This window comes from Cinclus cinclus, chromosome 3, assembly GCF_963662255.1.
Source record: "Cinclus cinclus chromosome 3, bCinCin1.1, whole genome shotgun sequence".
In the NCBI taxonomy this organism is placed as follows: Eukaryota; Metazoa; Chordata; class Aves; order Passeriformes; family Cinclidae; genus Cinclus; species Cinclus cinclus.
This window is the reverse complement of record NC_085048.1, coordinates 52,560,301-52,577,998: the sequence shown is the minus strand read 5'-3', so window position 1 is coordinate 52,577,998 and position 17,698 is coordinate 52,560,301. Positions and strand designations below refer to the sequence as shown.

General features: G+C 36.6%; 1 protein-coding gene across 1 annotated transcript in view; it reads left to right on the top strand.

The window, feature by feature from the left end:
• Positions 1-17,698, top strand: part of PTPRK (protein tyrosine phosphatase receptor type K) — a 293,433-nt gene that overhangs the window by 257,815 nt on the left and 17,920 nt on the right. Inside the window, exons 14-23 of the mRNA XM_062488975.1 lie at positions 620-758; positions 1,864-1,905; positions 4,053-4,082; positions 8,028-8,188; positions 10,314-10,349; positions 12,804-12,815; positions 13,965-14,149; positions 15,878-15,965; positions 16,783-16,859; positions 17,052-17,069. Coding sequence (XP_062344959.1) covers positions 620-758; positions 1,864-1,905; positions 4,053-4,082; positions 8,028-8,188; positions 10,314-10,349; positions 12,804-12,815; positions 13,965-14,149; positions 15,878-15,965; positions 16,783-16,859; positions 17,052-17,069 — 788 coding nt within the window. The remainder of the gene's footprint in view (positions 1-619; positions 759-1,863; positions 1,906-4,052; positions 4,083-8,027; positions 8,189-10,313; positions 10,350-12,803; positions 12,816-13,964; positions 14,150-15,877; positions 15,966-16,782; positions 16,860-17,051; positions 17,070-17,698) is intronic.

Sequence of the window (17,698 nt, the reverse complement as noted above, 5' to 3'; positions counted from 1 at the left end):
ATGGTGAAGGGCCTTGAGGGGAAGCTGCATGAGGAGCAGCTGAGGTCACTTGGTCTGTTCAGCCTGGAGAAGACTGAGGGGAGACCCCATTGCAGTTACAACTTCCTTGCCAGGGGAAGAAGAGGGGCAGGCACTGATCTCTTCACTCTGGTGACCAGCGACAGGATCTGAGGGAATGGCCTGAAGTCGTGTCAGGGGAGGTTTAGGTTGTATATCAGAACAAGGTTCTTCACCTAGAGGATGATTGAGCACTGGAAAGGACTCCCCAGGGAAGTGGTCACAGCACCAAGCCTGACAGTGTTCAAGTGTTAGAACAAAACTCTCAAGCACATGGTGTTGAGCACATGGACTTTTGAGGTTGGTGCTGTGCAGGGCCAAGAGTTGGACTCAGTTCAGTGATCCTTGTGGGTCCCTTCCAACTATGTGTATTCTATGGATCTGTTAAATTTATAATGCATCTACGTATATATGTGTAGATGTTTGAACAGGTGATGCCTGCATCTATATTTTGATTACTGTATTAAGACACATACACATATTTGAAAATTGTAACCAAAAATTATTTCCTTCTCTCTAGTGCTTACAAATTTAAGTAACTTCTTTTTTTAAATTAATTTAGCAGCAGCAACAGAGGAACCTGAGGTGATTCCGGATCCAGCTAAACAAACAGATCGAGTGGTGAAAATAGCAGGAATAAGTGCTGGAATTCTGGTATTCATCCTCCTTCTCCTTGTTGTCATATTGATCGTCAAAAAAAGGTAAGACTATGATCTGTGCTGATTGATGGGTTTTTTTCCCCTCCCTGTCAAACAGTTTTAAAAGGGTATTTTTTACAGGTCTTTAGGGAAAAAAGGGTTTTAGGACTGGTAGGTCCTTTTGATCGATTTTTTTATTAATTCCTTGTGTTTTCTTTTGGTTTTGCTGTGATTCTTAGGGTGCCTTTAAAGATAGGATTTCTTTATATTTAAGATCCGATAACTATACATTTTCTCATACTTATTTATTTGCAAGGATTTTTAAGTTGGAAGTTGAAGAATGTACTGATTGTTGAAGTGGGTGGAATTGAAATCCATGCTGCCTTTTTTATTTTTTAAAGCAAAGAAAAAATAATAACTTATTGCACTTTTCATGTTTTAACCACTTAATGAATATTATTTTCTCTATGTGGCTCTAATGACTTATTTGTATTTGTATGTTACCCAACTTGCAAAATAATGTAATTTTATACCTCTGTTTATGCTCTTGTAAACCTGGAGATTTTTTCTTAAAAGTCATGCCACATCACTGTAAAATTATCTAGTGAGTCCTTAGTGCATGAAATTGTTTAAAAGTATATTAATTTGAGTGAATTTAAATTTTTTTCAGTGCTTTCTTAGACAGTAAGCAATATCGCCATCTTCTGGCATTGTTCAATGCTATCTCTGCATCCCAATCCTCCTACCAGTAGTAACTTGTGCTATCCCTATTGCTTGGTCAGTGTTTCAAAGCCTAGCCTTCCCAATAGTTGCAACTCTTTTAACCTGGCATAAAAGTCTGTAATATGTCCCTGGAATTCCATAGTTATAGTATGGAAACTAAATCCTGTCTCTCTGTGCACCCCCTCCCTGGCAGTTCCCCTTCACGTGGCACAAGCTGATTTCTCATGGATAGAATGAGCCCTTTGCTGTCCCATGGTGTGTGCATTGCATTTCCTTGCCTTTTGCAGAAGTGATAATAAAAAGTATTTTCGTGGTTGTTGCGTATATTCCTCTGAAATGCACCTTGATATTATTTTTAAAGATGAAAATCATTCTATATGTTATAATTGCTGGTTTGCATTAGTTTTTTTTTTAATTTATTGCCTTTTTACAATTATCCCTGGAGATATATAACTTGGAGAAGAAACGTCTGCATTAGAAACATTAGGTATGGTTATAGTGTTCTGTGTTAGTTAGATACATATGTGATTTTTCCCAAAAGTGCTTTCACTTTTCTCTGTTGTTTACCTCTGTGGTTGAGAGTTAACACATATACAAAAGGTCCAACTCATCATGTGCAAGAAAGACATACAGTCAGACAGTTTTCTTTATTTACATGACTTTTGAAAAACAAAAAAGAAGTTGTTTTTCAGCTTTTTAGGAGGAAATCTCTTTATTGTAGCTTTGTAGCAAGGTACGTGCTGGGAAGTATCATCTTAGTGCGTGTTACAGTGGTCCCCTTATGTTTACTAGAAAATTCTCTGTGTGTGCACGTGTGTTTGTGTGTGAGAGAGAGACTGTCTAACATCACAGAGTGTCAGTCACTTCCAGATGTGATTGACTAGTTTTGCAAATAGCAAACAAACAAATCCATGTGTACATTTTCCTATCCTTTGCCTCTTCCATTCAGAGTCCTTTTAGGCTCAAATTTTCACTATTAAATTGTTTGACCAAAGTGAGTTAATAATATCTGTGAAGTGGTATTTTTAAATTTCCCCTTTTTCCCCCTTTCCCTCCTCAGAACCTGTGAAGGCAGTATCCTTTTTGGAAATTATCATCATTCTATAGCACATAATATTTCTAAACTCCTGTACTATTTCTATTCTAAATAGGTGAGAAATTAACCTGCTTAATGAATCTTTAATGTTTGGCAATTTTTCATCACGATAGTTTAATTGGTTGTCTATTACTTATGTTGTAGGTGTGCCAGTCTTCTCCCCCTCTGCCTTTAGTGAAAATGGGCACTTTTTTTATACCAACTTTAGTCAAGGACTCTTACAAAAAGCATAGAAAAACTGTGTTCCTGAGTTAAATCTAGTGAATCAGGGCAATTCATATAATGAAGCCAGAAACAGCTGTAAAACCTGACACATACACACATACAAAAACACACTTCACTTTAGTTGTGGTGGGACTGAAAACCAATCCATCTGAATCATCCTCTGTAGTGTACCTTTTCAGTGATCCATTATGTAGTATCCCTTTTGAAACCCCAATTGTCCACAGCTTATTAGATGGAAAAGTCAATAAAACAATGGTTTCTGCATTTTTATTGGTTTATTAAGTTATATGGACAGCCACAGCTATCTCAAACTGATTAAATGCAGCATTACATTTTATTGAAAAATGGAGTACTAAGCAGTTTTGTTCATAAGCTTGAGATGTTTTAGGCTTTGCCTGATTATTTTGTACAAATTGGTTTGAAGTTTTCCTGAATGAAGCTCTTAACAGCTTTTACAGACTTTAACTGGAGTAATCAAACCAGCTAAGAAAAGGGATACTGCATCTTTAACAAGCAATGCCATTTTTATTTTTGAAATCATTGTTGGACTATTTCCAAATGTCCTTCATTTCCTTCCATTTGTTTACCTTCCATGTTTTTAATGCTTAGCATGACTACATCAGCATTTCCAATTGTAAGATTTTAATATAGAAAGCATATGTTTGCATTCAGGAAATGTGTGGTGGATATGCCAGTACACACGTATCTGCTGGAAATGTGCAGTTTTCTTTAAAATGTGTGTACTCATATAGCTACGCATAGTATGCATACAAACATATATGTATACAACTGTGTACTGATAAATATGTTAAAGTGAATGGCAAAAATTGTTTTCTGACTAAATGCATTTATTAATGAAACCTTTATCTTTTGTGACTGAAAAGTAAAAAGCATATCTGCTGCACAAGATTTGTACACAGCTGTTCATTTGTCATGGCATCTAGGCGGTAATCATTGTATTATGCTGAACTGCATGTTGAAATTACTCAATCCATTTAATTTTCAATTTTTTTGGCAATAAGTGAAATCTCAGCATGTAATTTTCTCAAGTGATCTTTCTAAAAAACAAATCATTTTTATACGCTAGGGATTTTTTGTTTTGTTTTGTTTTGTTTTGTTTTGTTTTGTTTTTAATTGCATGGCAAAGTAAGGCTAGTTAGTGCATGAGCAACTTGAAATGCTAACCAAAGAAACATGAATTTTTCAACTTTTTTTTTTAAACGCACATTTCTCTGCTTTATTGGATGTGACAGAGTCACGCTTTTCATTCACCATTGCTTCTCTTTTTCCACTGTCTGTGATTTGCTTGCCAGGAGGAGCTACTATTCTTACTCCTACTATCTGTAAGTAGCATACGGGTGACTTACTATTTTATGTGTATTAAAGATGCAGTATCCCTTTTTAAAAAAGAAAAACAGTCTCTATGAGTTTACCAAAGTTTTATGGATAGTTACCATTCCTTGTTCTCAGGCTTGCAAAATTGCTGGTATCATTGTCCCTGTTATTCTTACCCTGATGTTTCTTTTTTTAAAGGGATATTGTATTTCTAACTATATATTGAGACTTTAGCTTTTTGCTACAGCTCTTTTCCATAACTATCATTTTAACTTATTATAATCATAATTTATTTTGCATTATGATTCACAACAACACATCACACTAAGGAAAAAAGATCTTTACCTGTTCCCTAGTTAGTGAATTGTGCCTGTAAATCACAAACTGTGCATTCTTAGAATATCAGTTCAGGAGTGATCTTGTGCACCATTTTCCTGTGCAGGTTATAGGCAGATGCCAAACTTTTATAAATAGTTTATGGTCTGCCTATTTCGCTTTTGAGGTGCTTTGCATACACATCTTAAAGAGTGGATCTTATTTAATGGTATAAAAGTTTTGCTTCATTGTAGCAAAATTGACATTTTTAATACTTGTTGACCAAATGAGTTTTTGTGGGGACTCTGACAGTTTTGTCTGTGGTTGAGCAAGCAATTACATACATCCTTCATTTTAAATAAATGCATAAAGTGCTTGACTTCAGAGTTCTAAGGATGCACTTGAGTGCTTTGATGTACTGGTGGTGTCCGATAATGATGCTCTTCCACATTTTTAAGCAGAATTAGTTGACTTCTTTAAACAAACTTAAAATTTAAAAAAAAATAAAAGATAAGCTGGTTTAGCTAGCTGCCATTTTCTGATTTATTGTGATAAATCATAATTTCCTTGTTAAATAACAATTGCTTCTACTTAAGATAATTAGCCACACAGTTTCATCCTATGATGGACCACCTTTCTCCTCCAACTACTATAACTCCCACCTGAGCAGGTTAATCCAAGTGAATCCTTTAGCAGATAATGAGAATCATTTATACTTTCTGTCAGCCTCAAGTTCTTTAAAGTAATGATTTGCTTAACTATCATGAAGCATAGATCATGTGCCTTTAGCTGAGTGGGGAAAGGGAAAGGGAAAGGGAAAGGGAAAGGGAAAGGGAAAGGGAAAGGGGAAGGGGAAGGGGAAGGGGAAGGGGAAGGGGAAGGGGAAGGGGAAGGGGAAGGGGAAGGGGAAGGGGAAGGGGAAGGGGAAAGGAAAGGAAAGGAAAGGAAAGGAAAGGAAAGGAAAGGAAAGGAAAGGAAAGGAAAGGAAAGGAAAGGAAAGGAAAGGAAAGGAAAGGAAAGGAAAGGAAAGGAAAGGAAAGGAAAGGAAAGGAAAGGAAAGGAAAGGAAAGGAAAGGAAAGGAAAGGAAAGGAAAGGAAAGGAAAGGAAAGGAAAGGAAAGGAAAGGAAAGGAAAGGAAAGGAAAGGAAAGGAAAGGAAAGGGAGACAGGAGCTGTTGAACAATATAGCTGTCCTCCCATTTACCAGCAGCTTTGGGTTGCAGTGCTACAACACAATAGACCGTTTTAGGCATTGAAGCAGAGTATAAAAATTAGAAAGTAGCTACTGTAATAAGCTAATAATATAAAAGCCTTAATAGCTGTTGATTTATTTAGCATGGTTAGAAGGTTTTGTTAAAAAGTGATGCTTCAAAGAAAAGCTTAATATCATCGAGAGATGAGATGTAATAGTCTTTTTGTTCAGTTTCTTAGGTGACATTAGAAAAAGGTGATCCTCAATGTATAGAGACTATTTGAAAGGCTTTGAAACTTTAAAAACTACTTTGAACTAGAAATACTAGTTTTGTGAAGGCTTTGATAGTGTTGGAAACCAGTTATAACGCTCAAGCAGTTTCACTCTTGGAAGTTCTTATGATGTTCATTTGTTCAACCAGAGTATCATTTAAACCAGCTCCTCTTAAGTTAAAAGGAATGTGTGGAGTAAATGTATAAAATAAAATTTTAGGGGGACATCCAGCAGATTTTTTTTTTTTTCAGGTAACAATTGATACAGAGCCCTGTCAAACAATAGTTTGATTTAAAAAAGATCAGTTTAGAGACCATTGTTTGTATTTTTGTAGTAAGAATGTTACTGAGTAATACTTTTCCAACTATTCCATTTGTAGATGGAGCAAAACAGGGTGGGGGTGGGGGGGTGGGGTATGGAATCTGACAAAATAAGACATGTGTCTGATTGATGGAAGAATCTGCTATTCACAGGAGGGTTTTGTCCATCCAAATTCTACACTGTGGTCCCTCATTGTTAACTTAAGAAACAGCCCTGTATCATTTTCTCTAAATGCACACAAGCATGAAGTACTTCTTGCCCTTGACAACAGTGTGGGTCCTTTCTGGTGAACTTTCCCAGAACTCAACAAGTAAATGGATGGATAATTTCCACTAATATTCTTCATAGAATCCCAGAATAGTTTGTGTTGGAAGGAACCCTAAAGATCATCTAGTTCCAAACCCTCTGCTGTGGGCAGGGACACCTTCCACCAGATCAGATTTCTCAGAGCCTCATCCCACATGGCCTTGAACATGTCCAGAGAGGGGACATCCACAGCCTCTCTAGGCAGCTGCTGTCAATGTTTCACCACCTTGATAGTAAATAATATCTTCTTAACATCTAGTGTTATAATATGTAATAAGTATCTAATATTGTCCTTGTGTGATCTTAGAATGTGCATGGAACATTTAGAGTTGGCCACCCTTTTAGTAAAGAGAAATGTAAGATAAACACTGTCTAAAATATTAGCAGGTTATTTAATGGTGTTCTGTGCAGAATATTATGAAGATAAGCTGTGTTTTAAACATACATGTCAAGAACTCAGTACATTAAGTGATGATTGTGTGTGTCAGATGTCTCCCATGTGGTGTCAGATTTATCCAACTAAGCAGGTTGGCTATCTAATGTATTATAGTCATGGCTTCAGCTGAAAACAGGGAGATTTCAGAACAGTTTGATGCAGGTTATGGGTTTCTGCAGAACCAAGATGCACCTCATGCTGCTCTGTATACTTCCTACTACTTGAGATACATGCTTTAAGTTATAATTAAAATATATTTTCTGCTTCCATCTGACTCCTGGAGACAATGAAAATCACTTCCAGTTCTTTCTCAAAAAGGGAAGAATTGAGCAACATTCCTGAAGTGTGCACTTTAAGGGCACTGGCTGTTAATTTAGGGGCTTAGCTGTACAGATTAGGTTGGTCTTTAACTGTGATACAGTCAAGAGTGTAAGATGGTTAACGTCAAAACTGTGATGTTCCCAAACTGCACGAAAGAGCAGAATGGTAAGGGCAGTTTTGTTTTTCAAAGAACCATAGTGTGGTATTCTCTTGTATCTTGTATATTGAATGGGCAGCAAAACCTTTTACATAAAATGAAATATAAATATGTAATATAAATATGTTTTGAATAATTATGCTTCTTTTGTTACTTCATATGTTTTTTGACTAACAATGTAATTTAGAAGGTTACATGGCTCTTTTTTCCCAACAATGCAAGCAAGGAGAATGAATTATCCATTTATAAAATCAAAACAGATATTTAAATGGAGATGGTGGATAAAACTGCATGCACAGATGCTTCTTATTTGTCATTTCAGTTAAAATGTAATTCTTTTCTCTCTAATTTGTTTATATTAGTATAATTACTCCACGGGGGGGAAACAAACTACTACCAGGGTACAAAAGTAAGCACTTCCATTACAGCACTTGTGTGTGTACAGAAAACACAAGCCCATGACTGTTGCATAGCAGGGAGTGCAGTATTATCACATGCTGAAAAAAATCACACACAGGGAAATAAGCCAAACTTTTCAGTCACTCAGGATTATAGAGAATGATTAGTGTAGACATCAACATTCATCAAATATTAAGGTGGTTTACTTTTTTTTTTTTTTTTCTGGCTGGGCAGCAAACTTGCAAAGAAGCGCAAGGATGCCATGGGAACCACCCGTCAGGAGATGACCCACATGGTGAATGCCATGGACAGGAGTTACGCCGACCAGAGCACTCTGCATGCAGAGGATCCCTTGTCAATCACGTTTATGGACTCACACAACTTCAGCCCCAGATGTAAGTAGACAGTGATAGATACTCCAGAGTGTAGGTTCATACAGTAATACAGAAAACAATTCTGCTTTTTAAGGAATTTTGTTTTGCGCTCCAGGTTTTCCAGGAATGCTGGTAAAGCAAAAGGTTGAGTAAGGATGTTTGTATGTTGTCCTTATTGGAATGTGGCAAATTATTTAATTAAATAATTGCATGTGTTTTGTCTGTATTTTGCAATGATATTTGTTTTAGGGAAAGTATTATACTTCTAGAATACCTCAGTTAAAACTTGAAATTGACTTTTCCCTCATGAGACTATTTAATGCCAGCACGTTAAATATTACTGCATAACACTATGTCTGTAATGAATAATAATATGAGGTCCAAATTAATTTCTATTTTTTTGGCAGTAAGGACATTTCAACAGAAGGGAACACTGACAATTTTCATTGCTGTTTGTGAATTTTGGGAACAAGCTTGTTAATATATCTGCAAATTTGTTCTATATTTGTATTTATTTTTTTGAATAGGCATGCCAGCTGTCTGGTTTTGAAAAAGTTTGGGTTTCTGGCTGTTAAGGGTTATAGTTCTTCAGCACCCTTGCCTCCCAACATCTGCACTATACCTTGTCAAAAGCAAGGTACTGCATTGAATATTTCAAAACTAGTGTATAAATTACAAAAGGATACAATTCTGCCATGGAGCTGGTAGGAACCTGAGCTTCTCACAGCTCCGTGGACTTGCGGCTTGGCTTCAAACAGATTTGAACAGCCTGAGCTGCTTCTGAATTGCCATCTTTAGGGAATGACACTCCATGTTTCTTCTTGTCTCTCATACTGCTTACCATGCTTGACCAAAACACATCCATTAATGCTCTTAAGCTCTTTCCCGTTTGTTGTAAGGGAAATGGGTTTTGGAGGAGAGTTTATTGCTTGGTTTGTTGAACCTTACCAAACTGCTAAGTGCTAACATTTTAAGTGTCTCATAACCAATTATAAATGGGAGTATCAGCCTGGTAGTTTTTCTACACAGTTTTGGCTGGAACGGTTTGAAATTTTCCAAAGTTTGATGTCTTCTTGACATTGAAATTTGTGGAGGCAGGATTGCAGAGACAGTTTGGTATGGACTGTGATGGTGGGTCCCAGGCTAAGAATTTACCAGAAATTTGCATGGCTATTAGTGAGCTAGGGGTGCCAGGCACTCAGGAGGCAGCCTTTCAGATGGACTGATGTGATGCCAAGAACCTGTGAGCTCCTGTCACCACTGTGAGCTATCCTGTTTGGTTGGCAAAGAAGTTGGACATTCACTGGTTTCTAGCATCCTAGGTATGTGATTTTTTTGTGTAGTGGAGGATTTGTTTCTTCTCACCATTGTCTATGCTGAGACAAGTCTTCCAAGTTTTCAGGTTTTCCTGCTATGTGACAAACATTCAGGCAGATTGTTTGAGAAGTGGAGCTTAATTCTGTTACAGACACTTTGACATTATAATTTTTTGCTCCAGACTGGAACAAAACAGATCCTGGATTCTGCCATTTCTGTCCAAAACAGTGCATTTATCTCTGCATGGTTCTAGATGTGATAATAACAGATAAAATTCTATGAATTTTATTCAGACATCTGCATCTGTGTATCTGTGATTTTCCTATACTCATTACAACCGATCTCTTTGGTACTGAATATTAAAAAGCTATTAAAAGTATAAATGTATATAATTTTTTTAATTATCTGAAAAACCTTACAGAAATACCATTTTATTTGGAGATTAGCTATTCAAGTATTACATGAGAGGATGGCTTTAAAAGCAAAGAAGTGAGCTCTGTGAAAGTGAACCTTTATTGTGAAGCGAAAAAAAAACAATAGTGAAGGAGGAGCCCTTTCAAAAACTAAATTGCATGTAATGTCTTCTTTATTTCATTTCAGTAAGGATCTCTTTGCTCTTATCATTACATTTCTGAAGTCTGAAATCACTGCCTTTCATACCTCTTTTATTCAGCATGCTTTCTGAAACTGTATTCATTCTGGTTTTCTCTTGTAATAAAATTAATGGAGTTTAGTTATCACTTGGTCATACTCTGAAGTATATTGTTTTTATTCTTAAGAATACAAATTAAGGATAATGTGTTTCTTCATGGGCTTTGTTTTCCTACAGTGCCCAATGATCCACTTGTGCCGACAGCTGTGTTAGGTGAGGACCACAGTCCTTCATTATCCATTCCTGCATGAGTTCTGTCTCCTTGCATGGTTGAGTGTTGAAACAGCTTGTTTTATGTAAAACTATGCTGTTGCCTGAAAATAATTCTGCACTCAGTTCATCAATTCAGAATTAGACTGACAACAATTTTAGAATAAAAATTATATTGTATTCTCATTAAGAAGTTATTCCTAGTCACTGCTAACTGAAGAGTAAATGAAGAAATATGTAAATGGAAAATACTAATTTTTTTCTCCCCAGAGCCCTGAAACTGAATTCCAATAAACTGATATGTGAAACTAGAACTCTGTTAAGAGATCTTTTAAAATATAATTCACGTTGGCATTTTTTGGCATCCAAAGCTCAATTTTCTAAGTAACAAGAATGAAAAGGAAAATAGTAAATGGAAAAACTTTCAGAATATCTAATAGGAAACAACAACTTTCTTTGAATGTTCTGAACAAGTATTTCTGTATGCCTATATTAATAACATAATTCAATTGGCATTAACCAGTAAATTTTTCAGCTTTGTACTTACTTTAAAAAGAACATACATTGAAATGGACAGGCTGCATATGTCTGCTTCATCTAACACTGAATGCTGATTTTAGAGATTTTTGTGTTTTTTTTCTTTTAATAAGACGATAAAAGTATAATTTGTACCTAAGTTCTTGATTGGATAAACACAATGTGCAGTATTGAGTTTCAGTCAGTTGCTGAGGTTATTTTAAGTAAAAGACAAACGTCAGGAAGTGGATGTGAATTTGATGTTGAACGTGTTGAAATTTAGATTCCAAATAGTAAAGCTTAAAGGGACCTGGGGGCAATGAAATTTCTCCTCTGTTTTGAGGAGGGATATTATATATATAATACAGATTCTTTCTGGGAAATATCTCGTTATGTTTTAAAAATTTGTAGCAAAACCCGAATTTTGCAGTGGAATGTTCCAGTGCCTCAGTCCTCCTTAGTAAGAATAAATTCTGATTTGTATTTGGTACCCAAGGGTCAATTTTCTGAGTATTAATTACTATTAACTGTGTATTACTACTAATTGTTATTAACACTCGTCCCTAATTTTTCCTAGCTACACTAATCTAGACTGAGTTTTTATTGCTGTGGATTGAGCCACTTCCTTTTGAGAGACTCACAGAAAATATGGAAAACTGGCACATTTCTGTCCTTTCAAAACAGTCTTTTACACATTGAAAGGTTCATGTCTTCAATTATTTTTCTTTTAGTTGAGTTTAACCCAGATCTTGCACTCATCATCTTAGAGGTGATGTTTTCTAAATTTGTTGTCATCATTTTCCTCTAAATGCTTTCCAACTTTCCAACTCATGGGCTGAATTTTGCATTGCAGTGCCCCAAAATCAGGTAGCTTTCTTGGAAGAAGTCTTAATGTTGGGCTGAGTGGAATAGGTACCCCCAAGTCCCACTTTTACTGTTTCTGTCAGCTGAACTGTATTTTCTCCATTTTATTGTGTTCATGTTGCTGATTTGCAGTTGAGTTACCTGTTAAAATCAGTTATCATTTTCCAGTCCATTGCTCCATCCTGTAGTTATCTATTTTACCCCTCTTTCCAATGCACACTGTTGTTGCAGTCACCATTCAATTCACCTTATTGATTTTCACATTGTCTCCCAAATAATCAAGTTAACTTTGAAATCTGCTCCTGCTTGCTTGTGAAGTGCTCATGGTACCTTCCCACTCAGTGCCATAGTGCCATGGTATTTTCTGCTGTGGCAGACACAGTCACAGACAGCTGTGAATGCCAAGGGCGAGGAACTAACTGAAGAACAGCTTAATAGTTCCTGTCTGCTTTTTCATCTACTGGTAATGATATTCTGGGCATGATAATTTCCTCATGTAAGCAAACCACTGATAGTTGGAAGAGGTACTAATTTTCATTGAGTGGATTGATGTACTTGAGAAAAGTGTTCAAATTTTTGGGCACACCACGTCATAAAAGCTGGGTATCTGTAACCTTCTTCTTTTGGAACTGCATCTTTGTCCCACTCCATTTTAATATAGCCTTTGCTCAGCCCAGCATGGCAGAACAGTTTTCTTCTGCCTTATTTAAAGAAGAGGAATATTTTATGGGGTATAAATCGTAGAGCACTTTTTTTTTTTTTAATACAAAACTCTTAATACTTTGTAGCTATACAGTTTTCTTTTTCTTCATGTACAGGCCATTAATATTGCTCTCCATTCTGTGTACATTAGCACTAAGTTAGTATGCCAGTTTTGCTTTTCCCAAGTCCCTATTATTACACTGATAGTAGAATAATGTAGCCCTTATATTTTTTAAACAGCTTTCATTGTTACCTATTGTGAAGATTTAAAAACTTTGAATGTCACTTTCTTTTAGCCATTTTCTAATATATTCCTGAAATAAATTTCTCATGTTCTGTTCACTCATTGTTTTTTGCTGCTTCAATGGGTTAAAGTGCCTATTACTGGTAAGTATTCTGTGAGGAATGGGGAGAACTACAAATCCTGAGGTGGTTTGAAATGTGTGTGATTTAGTATGGGTAACACTACAATAAAAAGTGACTGCTGCATGTCACTCACCTTGTTAGGCAGGTTAGTGAGGCATAAATTAGCTACTGAAATTAGCAACTCTCAGGTGACAGTTCACAGAGTCGGGTTTCCCAGGAGACTTAATTTCAGAAGACATTAATATTGTTTGCATTTTGGTGTAATTGTACAAAATCCAGCCCTTGGGGAGTTAATTTTTTTTTTCCTAAAGTGCTTTGCCTCCTAATCTACATCCTTTACAAGGAAAATGGTAAACTGATTTCAGAGAAGTTTAGGAGGGGTTGAATACCCACTTCTTATTTCAGTAGCTACGTAGGTTAGAATTTGTCTTCCTCTGCAATTTCATTTGATCTGATAATTACTAATTTGAATAAAATGACTATTTCATAGAAGGGATTAACAAAATGTGATCACCTCATGCAGCTTTGACTTGGTTTTGATATGACAATTCATGTAGCCCAGAGTGGTAGGAGAAACTTCTTTGCTTATACAGGGCAAAAAATTGTGACTGAAATCAGCACACTTAACTCAAGTTTCATTTTTCTACTAAAAGACCTGAGTTAAAATGACCATTCTAGTGCTGATTCATCTTCCTAAGTGGAGGTGGTGTTCTGAAGTGGTGGTATAATTGCTTTTCTTTTTTACTGGGTTCTCAATTCACTCTTTGTTGGTTTTATACAAATGATGTGCTGCTACCACTATGGAATTATTCTAATTTATTGTTTAAGGTGTAATATTGCTATTGATACGCATTAGCCCTTAAGAAGTTACTTTGGTTGATGGAGTCTGGAGTTTCCAAGTACATTAATGTCATAAAGTTTTGTAGCTTCAAATAAAATGCCCCTCAGACATCTTTATTGCTGGATGAAGGACTGCAAACTTTTGTATGTGTTTGCTGTTAAATTCTTTTATGTACTTCACAGTATTTTTATGCTGGAGAGTAAGTGCTTTGCGTTCTTGGAAATGAGAGATGTTTTTGGAGGAAGAGGTTCAAAATAGATGTTGATATTTATAGCAGCAGGTGTTACTGCTCTGTGGGTACATAATGCATGGATTTCTTGTGAATGCAGATGAAAATCACAGTGCAACAGCAGAGTCCAGCCGACTCCTGGATGTCCCTCGTTATCTCTGCGAAGGCACAGAATCCCCGTACCAGACTGGGCAGCTGCACCCTGCCATCAGGGTGGCTGATCTCCTGCAGCATATTAACCTAATGAAGACCTCTGACAGCTATGGATTTAAAGAGGAGTATGAGGTGAGATCTCCAGTGGTGGGGTTTTGTTAGGAAAAATCACTTTGAAATGGGCAGCCTTTGGTTTGCATTGTATTGAAAAAAGATGGAACTAAATGTCATGGATTTAAGTGAAAAACAGATTAACAGGCATAAGATTCTTGTATCTGTAACCCAAAAGTGAAATAGTAAATGGAGTCCAATGGTTTGAGTCTTTACAACTGCCTGGTAGAAAATCCCTGTGTGTTCCCTAGGGTATAAAAAGAATCTTTTTGACATTGTAAGAGACTGCCATTCTTTTGTTGCTGCTCATCAGTGGAAATGCTGTAATTAGTTATGTGAGCTATTTTTTAGTGCAGATCTCCTGGATTAGGTTAAAGTAAAGAATTTAACCTGCCTGGTTTTACAAGAAACATTGACTGGAAGCACTCTCCTGATTTATTTTAGCATCTCATTAGGGCAGTGCTGGGATTTAGCACCAGCTGAGAAGCAATAAAGAGATGATAAGGGTAGTAATGTCTTGAAGATCGAATTAAACCTACCTAAGCATGTCTACTTACAACTTTAATGTTAAAATGGAAGGAAGAAATTCCCAGCACTGGAGGTAGAAGATGAGTACAGATTTGTTTCTCTTCTGATCTCTGAATCTGTTGTGATTCTTTGGGATTAGGGTATCAGGCAGGACACACGGTAAAGATGGGAATGGGACTGCCAAGGTTGCTCACAGTACAGCTAGGTTTACACTGAGTTGTCTCTAAGTAATCTCTTCTGACACAGTTTTCACCCTTCTCTCCTTTCTGCAGCTGTCTCTACTGTAAACATAAGAACTGGAATAAATAAATGTGTGGTTTTTAAAAGAATATTATGCTCTTTTCCTCTCTTTTACTTAAACATGCTTTGTTATGCTCTGCCTAACTTCAAGGCTAAGACCAAGTGTCAGCCACTGTTGGGGGGGGAGGGTGTTCCCTGGTGCCATATCAGGTATTTTCCTGCTTGCTACTTCTTCTATCTCTATACATGACATCTATTCCCTGCTTTGGGCTTCTGACTGTGCGTTAAAGTTCTGATTCCATGGCTACTGTGTATTTTCTGGAGATATCTTACTCAGGATAAGAGTTCATCTGGAAGGAAGGAGTAGCGTAGACCTACAACGGCAGTAAAATATCTACGGGCAATGAAGAGAGAGCCAAGGAGAAATCAAAACTGCTTCTATCAATACTGAGAGATCAAAGTCTTAAGACTTCAAAAATGTAGAATAATTTTGCTTGTCATTAGAGGGAGGGATATGAGGAAAGGCAAAAAGAACAATAAGCATTGGCAGAGGAGAGTTCCTGATGTCTCTGTAGGAAAGAAAGATGTTTTACCAAGTAATGTGGAAAGCAATGTAATGCTATAGTAAACAGGCTGTATATTACAGTGTCTTGTAAGAAGAGTGATCAGTCTCTCTGTGCTTTCTCAGTTTACTGTCATCCCTCCATAGCAAGGATGTATAAGCAAGTTTAGCCTTCTGGCAATTACAGGACTTGAAATCCCTGTGGAGATCCTCAGTGAGTTCCCCATTTACGGGTAGCAGTCAGAGGAAGAGAGGCTCCGTTCTTCTCTAGATATTTCTGTACCATGGTACTGCCCGGGTGACCAGGACAGGCGAGCAAAGCTGAACTTACTTTATGGTGGGGCAGTTCTTTTAAACTGTTATTTTTGGAGATAAAGTAATGGTCAGAATGTTTTCTTTCGGAACATTTTTATTTATAGAGTTTCTTTGAGGGGCAGTCAGCTTCTTGGGATGTCGCTAAGAAGGATCAAAACAGAACAAAGAACCGCTATGGAAACATTATAGCATGTGAGTATCGGTGTCCTCGGTTTGAGCGATAGCTCTACTTGTGTGTTACTCGGGCCGTGCTCTCTCTTCCTTTACAAGTCTACAGTGGCACAGCTGCTTAAATACCTGCAGTGGAGAAGCAGAACAGTGCCTTTTTCAGCTTCTTGTTGTTGTTGTTATTCTTCACAGTTCAACTTTCTTCCTTTCATAACTCAGGCTGAATTTCGCATTTGCACCTCTGTTGTGCAAGCTGTGGTAAGCATATATCAGCAACACGCTGGCACTCATTTGGATGTTGATTCTGTTTATTCACAATTTGTATTGTTTTATCATGCAATCGAACACGCAGGAATCACAGTGCTGGAGAAGTCCGTGAATGGGTAGCGTTACCTCTTCATTGAATCCCAAGTGCATTGCTAACTCCTTTGTCTTGGTTTCAAGAATGTCTCAATATGAACATGAGCAGGCTTAGGTTGGAAGTGAGGAAACAGTAATCAGCATTTTCAGTTTTCTAGATTACCAACAGTGGATCTGATGTTAAAAGGGACTTTGAGCAAGTAACCTGGTTTGTTTTTTGTCTTTTTAACCACATGTAACCGTGCCAATACCTTTCAGCTGCACTAAATGAAATGTAGTGAATGTTTTTTGAAGTAATTGCAGACCTCAGAAAAAATGGTTCTTTGTGTTTTTGTGTGAACACTTCATTTTTAAAGATTGTAAATTGTGTGGTCCTTATGCCATCTTATGCCATGATTTTGGTTTTCTAGATGACTTACCGTTAATATTTTACTTAAAAATCACACTTCAAAAAGGCTCCGTAACCACTTGGTTTTTGCAGATGACCACTCCAGGGTGATTTTGCAACCTGTTGAAGATGATCCATCTTCAGATTACATTAATGCCAACTACATAGATGTGAGTGGAATGCACAGCTTTCTGCCTCTCAATTTGCCAGCTTCTCTATGTGAAATTATTGCATGTTATGCTACAAAATTATTGAAAGCTTTCTTTTATTAAGAACAAATGTACACTTTCCTTGTTCTACGTCCTAGTACTCACTGACATTGTTGTGCTTTCTTTCACATCTGACTTTGGTTTGGGCTGTAGATTTGGCTGTACAGGGATGTAAGTACCACTATATGTGAATAACAGCATCCTATTGTAAATATTTAATATAGATATTGTTATTAATTACTTTCCTCTTCTATTTTTATCAGTTGATAACTATGCATGCCTCATCTATCTCATCTGTTACTTTTAAAAATTTCTTTTTTGTGTGAATATTTTTTGTACCTGTTTTGAAAAGATAATTTAGCCTTTTAGCTTAGCTCTGAATATTATTGGATGTTAGGCAACTCAGGTGAGCCTGTCTGTTAAAGAGAATTTGCTGTTCCCATTTTTAGTGGTGATTTTGGCCACTAGCTTTTCTTTTCCCCTTCCCATGTATATGTAAAAAGCTAGATAGTACGCTGCACTGTAGCTGTTTGAAAATATACCTGTGAAGTAGTCATATAAATTTGGCAAAAAAAGGAGGGAAAATGACATTTGAAGGCTGGGGGGTCTTTTCATTAGTTTGTTTTAAGCAATATTTTAGGTAATCAATATTTAGCTGGCATTTGCTTTAAGGTGCTAATTTAGGTATTACAAAGTATATGCGCAAACACATATATATATTAACGCAGAAATTTCCTCACTTCTGAAAAAAATCTCTAAAATTTGAAATTCAATTTTTTAATCAGAATACAAATCAGTTT